We start from the raw sequence: 18,030 nt of genomic DNA on the forward strand, positions 1-18,030 counted from the left end.
TTTGGCTCCCATTCTGGGGTTCTACTCTTTGGAACACAATCAGGTCTTTCTAATTTAAATATCTCCAGCACCTAAGCAGATATTCCATAAATGTTTGTGGAACGAATGACATAAAAAATGACAGATGTAGTAGACACACTTTGAAATGACTGCCTAAGCCATAGCCCTCTTCTCTGGGAAAACGCCTCTGCAATATCTGGCAGTCAACCGTTGAAAGCTACCCAACTCTTCTGGATAAAGATAAATGGACCAGGAGTAGACACCTAACTAAAAGGGAGCCAATCCAATCCCTGGATGGCTAGTAATCAATCACATTTTCTCAGGATTTCAAACTAAGAGGCTGATGGAATACAGTCAATCAATGGCAGACACTTGAACTGAGAAGTCTCCCAGAGCTGGTACCATGGCAACCAAAGCCACATACAAGCCAATACTATGCCAAAGCAGAAACAATTAGCAAATATGAGAAGGTGATTTGATTTGAAAATGGATTTTTAAATTAAAAGGAAAGAAAGTGATATCTAAGGAAAATGAGCTATTGTCAATAAGCAGGATAGACTGGAGATAGAAAGGAGGAGAGTCCAGGAAGGCTAAGCAGGAAACTGCTACAATAATACATGATTAAGGTATCAAGACCCAGACTAAAACAGCAGTAATGGAGAATTAAAAAAGAGAGAGGGGAAGAAATGAGAGACATCTCTAAAGCCTAATTCATAGAACCTGGAAACTAACTGGACACAGTGGAAAGAAGAGAAGGAGACAAAGATAAGGTTTCAGGCTTGGGTAACCAAGACAATAGTGTCTTTGACAGAAAGAGAAAAGCTGAAAGGAAAGAACTACTAAGTATTTTGGAAACGTTTTTACAAAAAGACTTGAGTTTTAAAACCATCACCCCATAAAGCTAACTTAATTCAAAGCCTAAAAACATACAAGTGACAGTAAAGGGCTAAACCTCAATAATCATCCTATATTCCAACCCTAGATCATCACTTCTTTAGTTATGCACTTAGTATTTTCTCCATTTGAACAAATTATATTTGCCCAAATGATGTTAGAGAATATTTTCTCATACTTCAGTGAAAAAACATTAAGTATTGAATAATTCAACATCCCCACAAAGGTCGCTGCTGCTTTTTATATATTAAGATCATGTTAAACTCAAAACCAATGATCTTAATTCAAAGATCCCCAACTATTGGCTAACCTCTTTCATCAGAAGCATCACTGAGTTTTCTATTTGCAAGTTGGCTAGAAGCATTCAACATGGTGACATATCCACAGAAATGCTGCAAGTCCACTTTGTTCCTCAATATTTGTAATGCTTTATGAACACCCATATTGGCACGAGTAAACTCTAAGAATAAAGAGTTGATATCACATTAGTAAACAGATTTATAATGCAACACCAAAAATTTAAATATACTTTTCTTTATTAAAAAATTCTTAGAACTATTTTTATACTTTAACGTATCAAGATTGATTCCAATTAAGAAATATATATAAATACAAAAGAATGCTGTTCATATACTTGAAATCATACGCCTAATGAATTAGATAGTAAATTATCAAGTTCTCATAAATATGTGAACTCATAAAAGAGAAGATTCTCTATATGTAAATATGAAGATACCTCTTTTTTAGAATTCACACAATAATCTCCCAGGGCAAGAGATCCATTAATCAGTTCTTGAGATTTTATAAATTTTAAGAACCTGTTGTCACTCTCCTGCATCTTCAGGCACACAATTATTCTTTCCTTAGAATTTATGAAGTATTGCAGGATTAAATGGCAAAATTTTTTTGCGGAGAACTATTCATTTCTGAATAGAGGCTATTTGGGAAGAGTAACTCTCTTCTCCAGGTTTTGTACATATTTATTCACAACAGGCAAAAGAAAGATTCTTAATTTCAAACATGAGGCTTTTGCAGTCTAACCATATGAAAAGGAAAAAGATATTTATAAAATTCTCCTTCCTCTTCCCTACTTTGGGTGAAGGAAGAAAAATGCAAGAAGACTAAGTTCTTCTGTGAATTAATATGTTAAATTACCTGAACCATTCACTATTCTCTAAAACCCATGTAATATATGGCTCTTAGAACCAGAAAAATAGATTACGGTGCAGCAGTTTTGCACAGAGCAGGAAACAGAAGTGCTATATAAATATGTGTCAGTTTTAATCAGACAGTTTTTTCTTTTGAATATATATAATGATAATATTCAACAGAGAAAAGGTATCATGTATATGAGAAAAGGAAGAATAAATTTGCTTTTACAAGGCCGGCCTGGTGGCGCACTGCTACAGTGCGCCGCTTGGGAGCGTGGCGGCGCTCCCGCCGAGGGTTTGGATCCCACATACAGACCGGTTCCCGCTCACTGGCTGAGCGAGGTGCGGGCGCAGCACCGAGGGTTGCAATCCCATTGCCAGTCCCAGCCCGGTGCAGGTGCAACACTGAGGGTTGCGATCCGTTGCCGGACACAAAAAAAGACAAAAAGGAAAAAAAAAAAAAAATTTGCTTTTACAGAAATTCTCTGAGCATTTCATCAAGCTCACTTCCAATTCTAAAAAGCCTATAACATCAAACAGGGCTTTCCCCTCCTAGTTCTAACTAGCTTGATTTAGCAAAAACCCTACATCCACTCAAATCCCCTCTATAGCAAAAATAAGATTTAACAGTAAAAACAAATGCTGCAAGAAGAAACATATGCAAGTGCTCTGTAAACCACAAAGTAGTATGCAAATGTTCATTAGCACCCATTTCTAAACTACCTAAAAATTTAAAAAATTGATTAAAAATTAAAATATTAACCTTTAAATTCTAACAGCAGTCTTTATGTATAAATTGTGTATATATACAGCTAAATTAATATATAAAACGACATTGAAAATTTAGCATTGAACACTTGGAAAAGCCCAGAAAAGAGAATCAGGGGGGAAAATCTTCTTTTTTCCACCAAATTGTTGACATGATTAAAGATTAAAAAAGTCTAATGGATACAAATCAAAAGGTACCTCCTTGTAGTTCTGTTTCATCAAATGGAAATGGTATATGAACAGTTTCTCCTATTCCATGCAAACCATGTCCCTAAACATAAAGAAACAAAAGTTGAAAGATATACAAGAAAACCACATTTCCAATAATTGATACTCAAACAATATGTAAGACTGTACCATATTGATGATCTATCCCACTGTAATACTGCATCAACACGCTTTCAACAATTTTTTATTTTTCCACAGCAAGCAATGACAATCTCATGCGTGTATTAGCCTATAAGGCAATGTTTCTCAAATTGATTGTATAGGTCAATTTAACAGGTAAATCAGGTGTTAGCCAAGTGAAGACTGAAGTCAAGTGCACTCACACAAGGGTTATTATAGCTCTAACAGAGGAAAGTGGTGGAAGAATGCCCCATAATCACAAGGCATCCCACAGACTAGGAATGCAAAACTCAAAAACCTGCCCTAAAATGACATATATTCAGTTATTTGCTACATTATAATTACATATAATTGGAAACAACCAAAATGCCAACCAATAGGCAACTGGTTAAATAAATTACGGTACATATTTCAATGCAGCTGCAAAAACAGAAGTTTTCTATGAACTGAAATGGAAAGATCTCCAGTCGCTAAGTGGAAAAAGCATTGGGCACATCAACGTGTAATACTTTCATATGCATAAAGAAACTCCAGAAGGATAGATATGGTTACCTGATTTGGAGGAGAGATAAGGAATGGGAACTGGCTAGATAGGATTAGAAGGAGACTGATACCTTTCTCTGTACATCTTTTAATAAACAGTGTTTTATTTCTTAATCATGTGAATGTACTATTAATTCAAAAATTAAATTTAAAAAAATCTGAGTCTATCTACCCTGATCCTATTTTACAAATAATAATTTAGTTTCATCCATCACATTCAATTGTTCATTTGAATTTTGTTTGTTTTAAGAGTTTTGCTGGGCCGGCCCGGTGGCGCACTGCTACAGTGTGCCACTTGGGAGCGCGGTGGCGCTCCCACCGAGGGTTCGGATCCCACATACAGACCGGTTCCCGCTCACTGGTTGAGCGAGGTGTGGGCGCAACACCGAGGGTTGCGGTCCCGTTGCCGGTCCTGGTCCGGTACGGGTGCGACACTGAGGGTTGCGATCCGTTGCTGGACACGAAAAAAAGGAAAAGAAAAAAAAAAGAGTTTTGCTTATATTTATTTCTCAAGTTTGGTTTAGGTTTACAGTTCTGTAAGAACAATAAGCATGGGGAATTTAATTTTATGTTTACATGAATGCCATCATAATGGAAAATTTAGTTAAATTTAAGTGCCATCATAATGGAAAATCTAAATTAACGCTGAGGATCTATAAATTTCTCCCTTTAAAAGAGACCCATATATCACTCAAATTCAAGAAGCCCTGATATATCCAAGAGCAATAACACTCATTTAGTTGATTCATACAACAATTTGAATATACTTCTGACAGTTCTCTTCTTATGATTTAAAACTAATTAGACGGTTGCAATAAAATCATGGTTTTAATTTGTAATATGTCCAAAACTCCAACAAGGTAGATTTTTTTTCCATTAAATTTAATAAAGAAGGCAAGCAAAACTCTTTAACAAACTCGTTAAAGACAGGCACTGTCTACCAACCTGGTTATGTTTTTCTGTACATATTTCTCAGTACCTCCCACAAAAAAAACAAAAACAAAACAACCTAACTTGGCTTGACTCACTGAAAACTGCCTGCAGAACAGAACCTGGCAATCACATCCCTCATTTTACAGGTATGGAAAACAGAAGCTCAAAGAAGTGAATGGCTGATCCATGACACAGAGACAGGAAAAAAGAATCAGTCGCCACAGCTCCCTCAGTCTGCTTCTACTATTTCTGCCACCACAGCTAACATTTTGAGATCTTCCTATGTGCTAAAAACAGTGCTAAGCAGTTGATGTAGATTATAATTTTCAACAACCTTATAAAGACTGGAACTTCTATTATCTCCAGTTTACACATAAAGACACTAAAGTTCAAGGAGGTATTTAACTTACTCGAGATTACTAATAAGTGGCGGAACCAAGATCTGAATTTAGGTAGTCTGACTTAAGTTCCTATCTAGCCCATTCTACTATGTAATCTCCTACTACTACCCCTACTACATGTTTTCCCTGGTTAATTTCATCCTCTCATGGTTTCAACTACCATCTAGGTGCTGATGCTGAAACTTAAGTCAATCTCTCTGGTCCAACCCTCCATTTGAATTTCAGAATATTTTCAGCTACCTCTCTACCACCCGTATGTTCCACAGGCACCCCTTATACTCCACATGCCCAAAACACAGCACATCACCTGCCCAATAAACCAGCTCTTCCACCTGTGTTCTGTAGTGATATCACCCACTCTCCACTTTCACAAGCCAATTACCCCCGGAATCATTCTCCCTCTTCCCATATCCTTCTCAGACATCCAATCAATTTTATTAACTGTATATTTGTAGTAGTTCTTAAATCCATCTCTTCCTTTCAATTCTTATTACCACGTCTCTGATCTGAGCTGTCATTATGTCATATCTAGACTACTCACACAATCCTTATTGGTCCTCTTGCTTCAGGTGTCTTCCCCCTCCCACATCCATTCTCAATACAGTCCCCAGGTGGATTCCTAAAACACATTTGACCATGTTAAACCCCTGCTTAGAACCTTCTAATTGCTGCCATCAATCTATAAGTTAAAGTCTAAGCTCTACAGCAGGACTTTTAAGGTACACTGCATTCCAGGGCCTGACTACTTCTCCAGACTCATCTCTAACCATGATCCCAACACACTCTAATTCACTCCTCAAAAATACCCAACAGCATTCAGGCCTTGGCATACGTTATGCCATGTCATCTTCTTATTTATTTATTCAACAAACACTAACTGAGTAACTACTATGAGCCAAGCACTGTGCTAGGCACTAGGGAAATAGCAGTAAAGGAAAAGAAAAAAAAAAAAAAAAATCCCTGCCCAGAGATTTATTCATGCTGACCCTTCTGCCTGGCAGGCTCTCTTTCAAATCATACTTTTATGCTCAGCCCAGGTCTTACTTTCTCTACAGAGCTTCCCCTAAGCCCTTCTCCTTGCCTCAAAGCAGGATTGGGTACTTCTCTTTAATGCTCTTTAATGTGTATAATTCTGTTCAGCAGGAAGCAAAAACTGAAATTGACTGTTTATTCAGCTTTTCCTAATGGCCTTAAATTCCTTGAAGATGGGAACCATGTCTCATTTGTATATCCATATTAACTATAATTAGCACAGAATATGGCACATTCAGTTGTTAGATAAATGAATTAAAAAAATCTTTACTGAGAACTATTATGTACCAGAAAGTGTACTTCACGTGTACTTTCTCATTTCATTCTCTCAACAACTCTATGAGTATAAATTGCCTACCTCACCATTAGCTGCTGTTATTACCATCTGTTGTTATTACACAGCAGATATTGCCATCTTCATTTTAAAGGTGGAAAACAAAGTATAAGGAGTATCACCAAATTGTCACATAGACCAATAAGCACAAGAAAATCAACATTATTAGTCATCAGGAAAATTTTAGTCATCAGCAAATCTAAACTACAATGAGATAGCACTTCACACCCACTAAGGTGGTTGTAACCAAAAAGTCAGATAATACCAAGTGCTGGTGGGAATGTAAAATGGTACTGGTACACAGCAGTCACAGAACTAGCAAAGGTGAAGGTGGAATTCAAACCTGGGTCTAACTTCAATGTCCATGTTTTGTTTTGTGTTTTTTTTTAAAAAAGATGACCAGTAAGGGGATCTTAACCCTTGACTTGGTGTTGTCAGCACCACGCTCTCCCAAGTGAGCCAACCAGCCATCCCTATATAGGGATCTGAACCTGTGGCCTTGGTGTTATCAGCACCACACTCTCCCAAGTGAGCTACGGGCCGGCCCTTCATTGTCTATGTAGTTTCTACCACCCCCACACTGCCCAACAAAGGACCAGGACTAAAACCTGGATCTCCTGATTCCTGATGTTTCAACTTTACACATTTCAAATTACTGACATCTAATTGCAATTTACTAGAAAGCTAGACACATCATGACCTTTACAATAAAAATCCAAAATTGACTGTTTCAAATGAGGTAACTGTACCTGAATTAAAACCGCAGAATGTGTTAAAGCATCATTCAACATTGTGAGCACATTTGACGTAGGAACTACCCCAGGATCATGACCCCAAGATGTTATTAGTAATCGATCATAACCCTATTGGAAAGAAATGAATAATAGATAAAATGGTGTTCAGAAATAAGAAAAAAATTAAGAAAGTTATCTATAATACTGTTTACCAATTTCTACCCTCCTCAAAAAAAGAAAAACACACACACACATACCTGAAATATATCTGGCAGTTTTCGAAGTCTTGTACCTTTGGACAGTAAGAGAGATGGTGGTCCTTGCCCAGTGATATGGTAAATGTACAGTTTAAACCAGACAGAACTAACTTCTGGGATAGCTGGTCCAATATGCTATAATCATAAAACAGGTAAGATAAAATTGTAATACTTATTTAAAGAAGTTGAATTTCCTAAGTGACCAAGTCTTAAAAACAGCAAATACCTCATATAAATGTTAATTGTGATTATCCTGATAAGAATAAATTTGAAATGCTTCATTAAAACAGTTTCAATTTTATACTGGAATTAAGAAAGCATGTCTTATCACTGCAATTAAGTGAATGGACTCTAGAGTAGACTGCCTAGTTTTCAATCTTGGTTTCACCCCTTCAGCCATATCTCCTTAAGATTACTTAAGCTCTCTGGGCCTCATTTTCCTCAATCTATAAAACATGAATAAACTAACTACCTCATGAGGATGTTGTAAAGTTGTTAGAAAAGCTTAAAACAGCACCTGGCATATAATAAGCTCTTTATTAAAGTGTTGGCTATTCTTATCTTTAATCACATGCAATTTTTCACAAAAGGGACTACCGACTCTTCCATTCATCTTACTTACCACTCATTCAAATAGTTCATGGATTCCTACTATGCCCAGAGGTTGTGTTAAAGAATAGAGGAGGGGGTGGAGGCAGAACTAAGAAAACAAAAGTGTTTACTTCTTAACAAAATGACCACACTACCAAGTGGATCTTCCAAGCAGGTCTTTACCTGAGGGGTACAGCTGCTGACCGGTCGGATCTCATTGGTGAGAGGAGCCATGGAAACAAGCAGCGTGTAATTCTTGTTTAGAACTCGGCTGCACGTTGCAGGGTCCAAACCAAGAAGGCTTTCACAGCGTAAGAGATCCAAAGGAAAACCTGGGTCACAATCAAGCACACACAGAGAATGAAAGACTAACAACGTGAAACAAAAATACTGAAGATAAAATGTTGATAATTGCCTTGAGATTTAAATTTTTTTTTTTAAAGTAGAATAACTCTATTAAAAAGTACCAAATTCCTTAGGAGACCACTTAGACATTTTAAGATTTAAAGCTAAGCTAAAAGTTTTCATTCTCTGGTCTGGAAGAATATCTATGTACTGATGTTTCTTCAAGATACCTTTTATTTTAACAAAAGGCACTTGTTTTACCTTCCTTCCTCTCTCCATCCCCAGCCACTCCATGAAAGTGGCATAATGTGAAACCCTAAGTGCCAGGGGAAGTTGTGTCCTTCTCTCCCCCAGTTTCCAATCTCTACAAAGGGAATCACAATCAAGTTGTGATTTAAGCAGAAGACCAAGAATTTGTCACTTAGAAATATGTGCCCTACATCACTGGTCCATCAAGGATAAATTTACTCAGCATGCAACAGATTGTAAGCATTCCTATTCTTAATCCTTTGGGAAACACCAAATCTTATTGCTCTCTAAAAAGTGATATTTAGGTTGAAAGAAACTTAAAAAGATTAAGTCAGCCATCTCCTGCTTCAAGCAAAAATGTATCTAAAAAAACAAGGCCTGCTGAAAGAGCCTAGAAGCATTGAGCACAACTAGTGCCAGGATCTTGGTCTCCAATCCCATTTCCCAGTAAAAGAAACCAGGCTCCTAGGAGAAATGGGCTAGGCAGGACTGAGGCAGAATAAATACAAGACAAGATAAGATCTTGTTTTACGAGAAAAAGAACTGCTCAAAAACAAAAGATAGATAGAGGCATGTCACAGGAGACAGAAGCCAGATTAAAGGGAACCCCTCTGGCAAAATCTAAGACAACTGGAGCACAAAAATAATTGAGACAGTAATGACTAATTATAGACGATTGAAAAAATAGGAATTCAAAATCCATACTGAGAACACAAGAGAATGTCTAATCCAGACTGTTGAATATGGAGGAAATGCTGGAGTTGGAAAAAAATTACCAATTTCCAACCATCATAGTAAAGAATGGCTCAGGCAAGAATGATCAATGGATGCTAAATCTGGGGGAAAATACTGATGAGGAGTAGGAATTTGCACGGTCTTAGAGTATCTCCTCACAGCTTATTAGCTGGGGGATACAGGGAGTTGATTGCACAATGGAGAAATCAGAAAACACATTAACGGGGTGATCAAAACTAAAATCACCAATAAAGGACAGATGAAAATCAAGTGCCTCCAGATGTCATACCCTTAAAAGGATACAGTGATCGCTTATGTAATATTCTAGACAGGAATGCATACCTGACTCTGATCATGAAGAAACATCACACACACACACTCAAGGTGAGAAACTTTCTAGTAAAACCAACAAAAGAGGGACTAGATTCTTAAAAAAACAGGAATGTCATAAAAGATTTTTTTAAAAGCATATAGATTTGCTCCAGGATAAAGGAACTCAAGGTGAGAAACTTTCTAGTAAAACCAACAAAAGAGGGACTAGATTCTTAGAAAAACAGGAATGTCATAAAAGATTTTTTTAAAAGCATATAGATTTGCTCCAGGATAAAGGAGACAAAAAGACATGACAATTAAATACAATACTTGGAGCTAATTAGACCCTGAACTTGAGGGGGGAAAATGCTATTAAGGACATTACTGGGTTAACTGACAAAGTGGAATACGAATGGTAGACTACTACGTCAATATTAAATCTGAAAGTGCTGTGAGAGAACAGTCCTATTCTTAAGAAATACACACTGAATAATTTAGCGGGGAAGGCCATGACATGCAGCTTACTCCCAAATTCTGGTTTAAAAATAATTACACTATTCTTATTCTTGCAACTTTCCTGTAAATTTAAAATATTTACAAAGAAGGGCCGGCCCGGTGGCGCACTGCTACAGTGCGCCGCTTGGGAGCGTGGTGGCGCTCCTGCTGAGGGTTCGGATCCCACATACAGACCGGCCGCTCACTGGCTGAGCGAGGTGCGGGTGCAACACCGAGGGTTGCGATCCCGTTGCTGGTCCCGGTCCGGTACGGGCGCGACACTGAGGGTTGCGATCCGTTGCCAGTCATGAAAAAAGACAAAAAGGAAAAAAAATATATATTTACAAAGAAAATGTTTAAAAAAACGTAAGAATCTGCGATTTAATAGAGTCCAATAGATGTCAGGAAGAGCATCTTTCCACACCTGGACAACAAGGTGGAGGCAGAAGAGTGAAGTCACAGTAGAAGTGGCTTCTACCAAGTGACATGTCTGGCTATGTTCTAACCAGTAATGTGTGGCTGGAGCAGAGGATGTAGCCTGAAGTAAAATGAAGTAAGTCAGCAGGTGGCTCAGAAAAAGGGAGAGAAGGGAGAAAAAGTTCTATGAAGACTAGAGAAATTTATGTTTGACTAAGGACACAGAAATTATACAATAGCCACGAGCTGGGAAAATGCTGTCCAATAAAACAGCATCTCCTTAGTAAGGAGAGAGTTTATTTAAAAGTATTGAGAGGGTGGGACACTACTGTAATAGGGGGAGAGACTACTGCAATAGTGATCATAAGGTCCAAAAGTGCCTTAAGCATATGACAAAGGATTTTACTTTTATAAAGAGGAGTAAACAATGCAGAAAGAACCAGGTATGAGAAGTCAGATAAAAGGATGGGTACAGGATAGCAGATCAGAGAATGCTTTACCCTGAAGTTAGCCTATTTTCTGGGAGAGGCCCTAAAGAAGAGGCTATATGCTGGCTTGGGTTAAGGGCGGGTGAAAGTTCAGGGGCCTGAAGGAAGGAAAGAAGTTTAACCAAAGTTGAGTTAAGGAGCATTTTGTTCTGAATAATCAGTTGGGACAGGCAGTTCAGCCCATTGTTTACGAGGCAAACCAAGGGAATTTGAAGGATGTCTTTCTGGCTTTGTTAGAGGTGAACAAGAGGGGCTCCTGTAAATCTTATCTCAGTTAGAGTGGGTCCTTGCAGTAAGCCCTACTCCAAAACACAGAAGGGTGAAGGGACTTCTCAACCTTCAGGCAAAATTCTACACTGCCAATGTCAAGTACAGAAAATATTTAATGTATTTCAGAATAAGGAAGGTAAGGAATTCACAGTGGTTAGAACACATTTTCTAAAAGTTTACAACTGTAATTGCTTTTCTACAAATGTGATTTAATTTTTAACATTTCAATAGTATTATGCTGCCAAATTACAAAGTGGTTTTTATATCTGACTTGTACTGACCATAGTAGAAAGATGTCTCTTTAAAGATAAAGAAACCTGGGGAAAAAAATCATATAAAACAAGAAAAAAACTAAACCACACATTGCTTTTATTTTTTGAGCAATGCCTCATGATATTATAAAGTCAAGAGATTACTAAGAATCTAGTCCTTTTCACATATATCAGAGTTTGCTTCTATGACATTATCATAAGGCTTTTGCTATTTTATAATGAATACTAAGTACTACATAATATACTCAAGCTATAAGTGAGTGACATAAAAAAAAATTCTTTCTACTCACAAGAGGCTTAAAACACTAATACTATAGAATTTCTTTTCTAAAATAAAAAAGATTCAGTTATCAAGCCCAGCACCTACAGAAAGCAACATTTCTCAACAGGGCGAGAATGACCCTAAGGTATCCTCTATACAGAATGTAAGATCTTTCCCATGCATCTAGAATGGAACTAGTGATGTACCACCATTAGAAACATTGAGAAATGGTCATTCCAGTCATTTCCTATGTTTTGTGGTTCAGATGAGGAGCCCCTTCCAAGAAATGCTGGTTGAAAGAAAAAAACTTCATAAATAATTGCAGGTTTGGTCCTATGGGGAGGAGTTAATCACAATTTAACTTTGGAGATCCAGCAATTATTCTAAGCAATTAAAACTCCAACTGGTCCCAGGAACAGTCAACTATTAAACCTACCTTAAAGGTTATAATTATACTTAACTATTTTCATACAAAATAGTCTAACATTTAATTTACTTGATGGCACATCAGACTATTTGTGGTGAAAAACAAAGTTTAGTCTAGACTACTAAACAACAAATTGCTTATAAGTAAATCAATAAAAAGCTTAGTGTTCAAGAGAAGACAATATAAGGGACAGGGCAACAGGAAAAAATTCAAGAGACATGGATTCAAGTTTTTCATTCCTAGCTCTTCCATTTACTAATCATATGGGCTTTGATGAATAAATGGGCAGGAGATTTAAGCAATATAAGCTTAAATTTCTTTATCTATAAAACAAATTACACTTGGCTGGTCATTAATGCTATCTAACATTCTAAGATTCTATGATACGCAGGAAAGGACAATGTGTTCCAAGACAGCTCTAACAGACTATTTCAGATATTCTAACCCACTATCTCCATAAATCACTAAAAAGTCCCAGAAATTCCAGGAGTTTTGCATCCAAAGACATCTTCAAGACTGCTGGATCACGTTATCTAATATTTAGTAGCAAAAAATGGTTCCCCATCAACAAATGTTTATTAAAAAGTGCTTCAGACTCTTGGCATTTGGTGATTTCACCATCTGTTTTAACTATTTACAAATGATCTCAAAAAGAGCCCCAGCATGTAAGAAGTTGTAATTCTGCTAAGGCATGCTGAGGCTGCACTAGACACTGAGTGAGTCTGGCCTCACTCTCAGCTAAACCACCCAGCATCTCTGTTCTCATCGACACAACAGCTCTTAAGAAGTGAGAGTTGATTCCTTTCTTAATTTTTTAAATTGAGCTAAAAAGAAAGCCAGATGCTAGTGAGAGAAATGAAATAAAATGGACATGACTAAGAAACTGATTCTTGTCCATAAAAATAGAATTTTAAAGAAAATGAAAGAATGACTGAAATTAAATGTTTTAATGGTATTGAGGATTCACAAAGATGCAACTCTTGTGAATGACAAAGGACTTGATCCAAATGCTCTTCCAGCATCACCCAGGCCTAGCTGAGCATTAGAATCATCTTTTGTAAAACACATATTTCTGGGTGCTATTCCATGCCTCAAGACCTAGTTCAACTAAAGCTTGGAAATCCCCATCTATCACAAAATCGAGAGCACCTTCTAGGGCAACAGCAACATTGAGTTCATTGATACATTAAGGTTGCTACTACTTCTTTCTTTTATTCTTTAAAAACTTTCTTTTACTCTTTAAAAAGAGATTATCTGTTCCCTTATTTTTGGAAGTAAAATACTTTAATAAATATTACAGTAGAATCTGAATAGTAAACTCCTGTTTATTATTTTAATACAATAGTGTCCTTCATTCTGGATATTTTATGCTTCCTACACTAACTAAATTTTGACATTTGTTCACCCTTCGTAGCTGATGCCTGTTCTAAATTCCATCTAGCTACTTAAATAAATTAACACTCCAACCTTTTTTAGGTGCTAAACAGATTCAAATACTACAAACATTAGTGGCACATGAGAAGAGAGGAGAAAAAATAAAATAAGGTAAGAAACAGTTGACAAGCAAAGAAATTCACAAAACAAACCTCTAGTTACAAATTCAATATGCTAACTACACAAAATGTATTTAAAAATGATTAAATAGGGCTGGCCCTGTGGCGCACTGGAGAGTGCGCCACTTGGGAGCGCGGAGGCGCTCCTGCTGAGGGTTCAGGTCCCATGTGAAGACCGGTTCCCGCTCACTGGTTGAGCGCGGTGCCAGCGCGACACTGAGGGTTGCAATCCCGTTACCGGTCAGTAAAAAAGACAAAAAAGGAAAAAAAAAAAAAAAGAAAAAAAAGGAAAAAAAAAAAAAAAGAAAAAAAAGGAAAAAAAAAAAAAAAGAAAAAAAAGGAAAAAAAAAAAAAAAGAAAAAAAAGGAAAAAAAAAAAAAAAGAAAAAAAAGGAAAAAAAAAAAAAAAAGATTAAATAAGCGAGCATGATCTGTTTAATTTCCTAGAAAGAAGTCTCATGCAATAATGCCTTCAAATTTAAGTATATTTATCATACCATAACTGGGTTGGTCTGGCTGTGCAGTTTGCGCAACAAGATCTTTATTATGACGCAAAAACAGTATTGTGTTTCTCAGAGTAAGTGCATGATCAAAATATCTCTGTGCTTCTCCTTCACCAGTGCTCTGAACCTAAACCAAGAGAAAACAGATTTTGCAACTAATACCACTTTCATGCCATTCACTTTAATAATCACATAATAGAGATTTTAAGACATTATTAAAAAGCAGTAAATCAAAATTTGCCTAGGTAATACTTGAACAAATATTAACCTCAATCTCGGCTGAGATTTCAATTTATGACATCTGTGAAGATGATAAAAATTGCTCCAATGAGTAAAACTAACAATTTTAACAACCAAATAATGCTAAATTATACCATTTTATGTTAGATGTTCCCTGTATGATTAAAACAGGGTGATTAAAAAACTCAAAGACCCATTTTCCACTTCATCCAGAAAAATACTCCGATCCATGGTCACCAACTTATAGCTCTCTCATCTCCTTGTTCATACTTTTGTATCACCAGTTACACGGAACATAGTTTTTCACCATTGCTGAACACGCAGCTTATATTTATCCAACAGGAGTTTACTAAGTGCCTCTTACATACTATGACCTCTCTAGGAGATAAGGATAGAGTATTGGACAAAACAGACAGAATCCCACCTTCACTGGCCTTATAGTTTAACGCATGCTTTTCTGACACTGAGTCAGTTACTGTTTAATATTTAAAAACACATAACATATCAGAAACAACACAGAAATGAAAGGACAGGTCTACAGGGGGGAAATAACTAAATTAGAACTGCCTTAAATTAACAAGATCAACCAATTAAGCTTAGTCAAGATCAGGCTACTTAAAAAATAGCCATGAAGGGGCCGGCCCGTGGCTCACTTGGGAGAGTGTGGTGCTGATAACACCAAGGCCAAGGGTTCGGATCTCTATATAGGGATGGCTGATTAGCTCACTTGGGAGAGCACAGGTTAAGATCCCCTTACCAGTCATCTTTTTTTAAAAAAAGAAAAAAGCCATGAAGCCATTTTTAAAACTAAACTTCAGACTGAAAAGCTTTCCCAAGAATTACTATGTGGTAAAAAAAGAATACAGATATACAAATGAGTATAAGAGCATAAGTGATCTTGTAATGTGCTACCTTTGATTAAAGACTAGCTGAGGGGACAAAGAGAAATTGAAGAAACCAGAATTTAAAATGTGCAGGAACATAGTAAAAAATTTATTGGAAAAAGATGATACACAGTAAGAAATGCGGCTAACAAAACGATAAAAAAGCCCTGAAGGAATAATGGCAGTATAAAGATAAAAGTAAAAAAGAATTATCTCCTAGATATTTCTACAAAATTCCTATGGAGAAAGAGCAGAGAAAAAGTGTTATGTTCTTGTTTTGTTTTTTTAAGATATAAAGGAATTATAGAGTAATCACAAATTCTCTAAACAGCATATTCAGTAGAGTTCATCACTTTAGCACAAACAGCACCAAAATTATTAGTCAAAAAACAGATTAGGCATACAAACTGCTAGGAATGGCCAGTGTGCTCACTGGCTGAGCACAGTGTGGGTGACACCAAGCCAAGGGTTGCAATCCCCTTACCAGTCACGAAAAAGACAAAAAAAGAAATGGGCCATAGGCATACAAACTGCATACAAAGAAGAGCACAGGACAGAATAAAATATTTAAGGAATGAAAAACACCAGTAAAGCGCAATCAAGATTTAAAGCTAAGGAAACCTAGGGCTGTACCCACGGGGAAAAGGTGGTTAAGGAAAAATATGGCTGAAGTCTTCGAGATGCTAAAAGAGACAGTGAAAGCAGACATATATGTGATACCCAGGGACACTGTTCCAGATTTAAGATAACTGGAACAAAAAGTTCAACTAAAACTGCTTAGGAGATGATCTTAGAGAGTCAGACCAGAAAAGAATGAAAGGCTATTTTAGAAAAAATTCACTTTAAAAAATTACACAGACTAATTTCTACACCCCATCTCTTCATCATATCAAATTATGTTAAGAGTTACATGAGGTAGACATATCACTTTAAAAATCACAAAAGTCATTTATTCACTCAATTTGTTTAAGTCTAAACAACTGTCACAGTAGTAAGGTGGGGAATTAGAGAGGAATGAGCAAGAACATGCCGAAAATCCATCATAATCAATAGAAGAGTGCTGTGGATTGAATGTCCTCCCAATACTCATTGAAGCTTGAACTCCACTGTAACAGTGTAAGAGGATGGGAAATCCAATTATGGTTGTTGAAAGGTGGGGCCTTCAAGAGGTGATTAGATTGTAAGGACTGTGCCCTGATGAATGGATTGATCCATTCATGGAGGATTCTGATGACTTTATAAGAAGGGCAAGTGAGAAGGTTGGTTCTCTCTTGCTCAGCCCACTCTTGCTATATGATACCCTGTGTTGCTATAGAGAGTCACCACTAAGAAAGCCCTCACCAGATGTGTTACCTGGACCTTGGACTTTCCAGCCTCCAAACTGTAAGAAATAAATTTCATTTCTTTATAAATTACCCAGTTTCAGGTATTTTATTATAAGCAACAGAAACAGACTAATACAAATGGCATAAGTGATGTTTTATCAAGCAAGAAAAGGTTCCAAATGTCCTGACATCCTGTAACGTACAATCTAGGTTTACCTTTTCTAGTTCTACAAGAAAGCTGTCCAGAGATTCATCTGAGAGTTTGCCTACTTCAAACATTGTGACTGCATGACTTTTCAAGTTCTGCAAAAAGGAAACAAAATATTAAAGTTCTAGTTTTCCCTCTTTATAATATGAATAATATCTTACATTTCTACTGTGATTTCCAATATATTTAAACTTAAGGGTGGGTGAGGTGAGGGGCTGATTCTTCCAATTACAAAAGTAACCTTCACTAAAAGTTATTACACTCCTCTAAGGAATGTAAAACAAAGTCAGTTGTGTTTTCAGGAATAAATCTAGTATCTAAAAAAAGATATAAAAGCATTAAATTGTTTTATATCTAATCTTTACTTTAAACAACATCACATTTAAACAAGAATCTGACTTACTGGTGAAAGATTTCCCATCATTAAAAAGGCAGTAAGTGTTGAGTCAAATAGGAATGCAATACGCTTTGTATATCCTGTAGACAAATTCAAACTGCTTATACTGGCTGTGTCCGCTGAAGAAAAAAAAATTCAAATTAAGTAAATGAAAATTATTCTTTGCTCTTTACTTGGAATGAAAAAATATTTTATTTCAACTTTATTTGATAACCAGAAAGTGCATAATTAAATTTAAGCAATATTATAGCCATAAAAAGTCCCGGTTATACCTATCTCAAAGCACAGAGAACATTTAAAATTGAAATTTTTTTAAAGCATTTACTTTTGTAATAAATAGCTTAAAAACTAATAATAACGATTTGGAAACTGTCAGATCACCAGACTAGCCTAATCTCTTCGGACAAGTCCCTGGCTCAGGTGACAGGTAGAAATGAGAGAAAGTCCATGCCATTTCCCCCCCACCGCAATATTAAACCATGGGCAATCCCTTCATCCTCTATGCCTCCCTTTGGGCTTAGCCCACACTGTTCTCTTGCGCTGAAATGACCTTCCTTCACTGACCAGCTGGCAGGCTCTCATTCATTCTTAGCCCATATAAGATCTCCATGAAGGCCTCCGAGATCTCTCTAGCCAATAAAGGGTCTCTTCCTCTTTGCACCC

The 18,030-nt window shown here is 36.7% G+C and overlaps 1 protein-coding gene across 1 annotated transcript in view; it reads right to left on the reverse strand.

Moving 5' to 3' along the window:
* FAM91A1 (family with sequence similarity 91, member A1) overlaps positions 1-18,030 on the reverse strand; it is a 44,598-nt gene that overhangs the window by 7,877 nt on the left and 18,691 nt on the right. Inside the window, exons 13-20 of the mRNA XM_008581291.1 lie at positions 17,374-17,486; positions 16,979-17,065; positions 14,308-14,440; positions 8,170-8,318; positions 7,396-7,530; positions 7,154-7,267; positions 3,012-3,084; positions 1,205-1,354 (exon numbers count right to left, since the gene is read on the reverse strand). Coding sequence (XP_008579513.1) covers positions 1,205-1,354; positions 3,012-3,084; positions 7,154-7,267; positions 7,396-7,530; positions 8,170-8,318; positions 14,308-14,440; positions 16,979-17,065; positions 17,374-17,486 — 954 coding nt within the window. The remainder of the gene's footprint in view (positions 1-1,204; positions 1,355-3,011; positions 3,085-7,153; positions 7,268-7,395; positions 7,531-8,169; positions 8,319-14,307; positions 14,441-16,978; positions 17,066-17,373; positions 17,487-18,030) is intronic.

The sequence above is a fragment of the Galeopterus variegatus genome, unplaced genomic scaffold (genome assembly GCF_000696425.1).
Source record: "Galeopterus variegatus unplaced genomic scaffold, G_variegatus-3.0.2 Scaffold2318, whole genome shotgun sequence".
Lineage (NCBI taxonomy): Eukaryota > Metazoa > Chordata > Mammalia > Dermoptera > Cynocephalidae > Galeopterus > Galeopterus variegatus.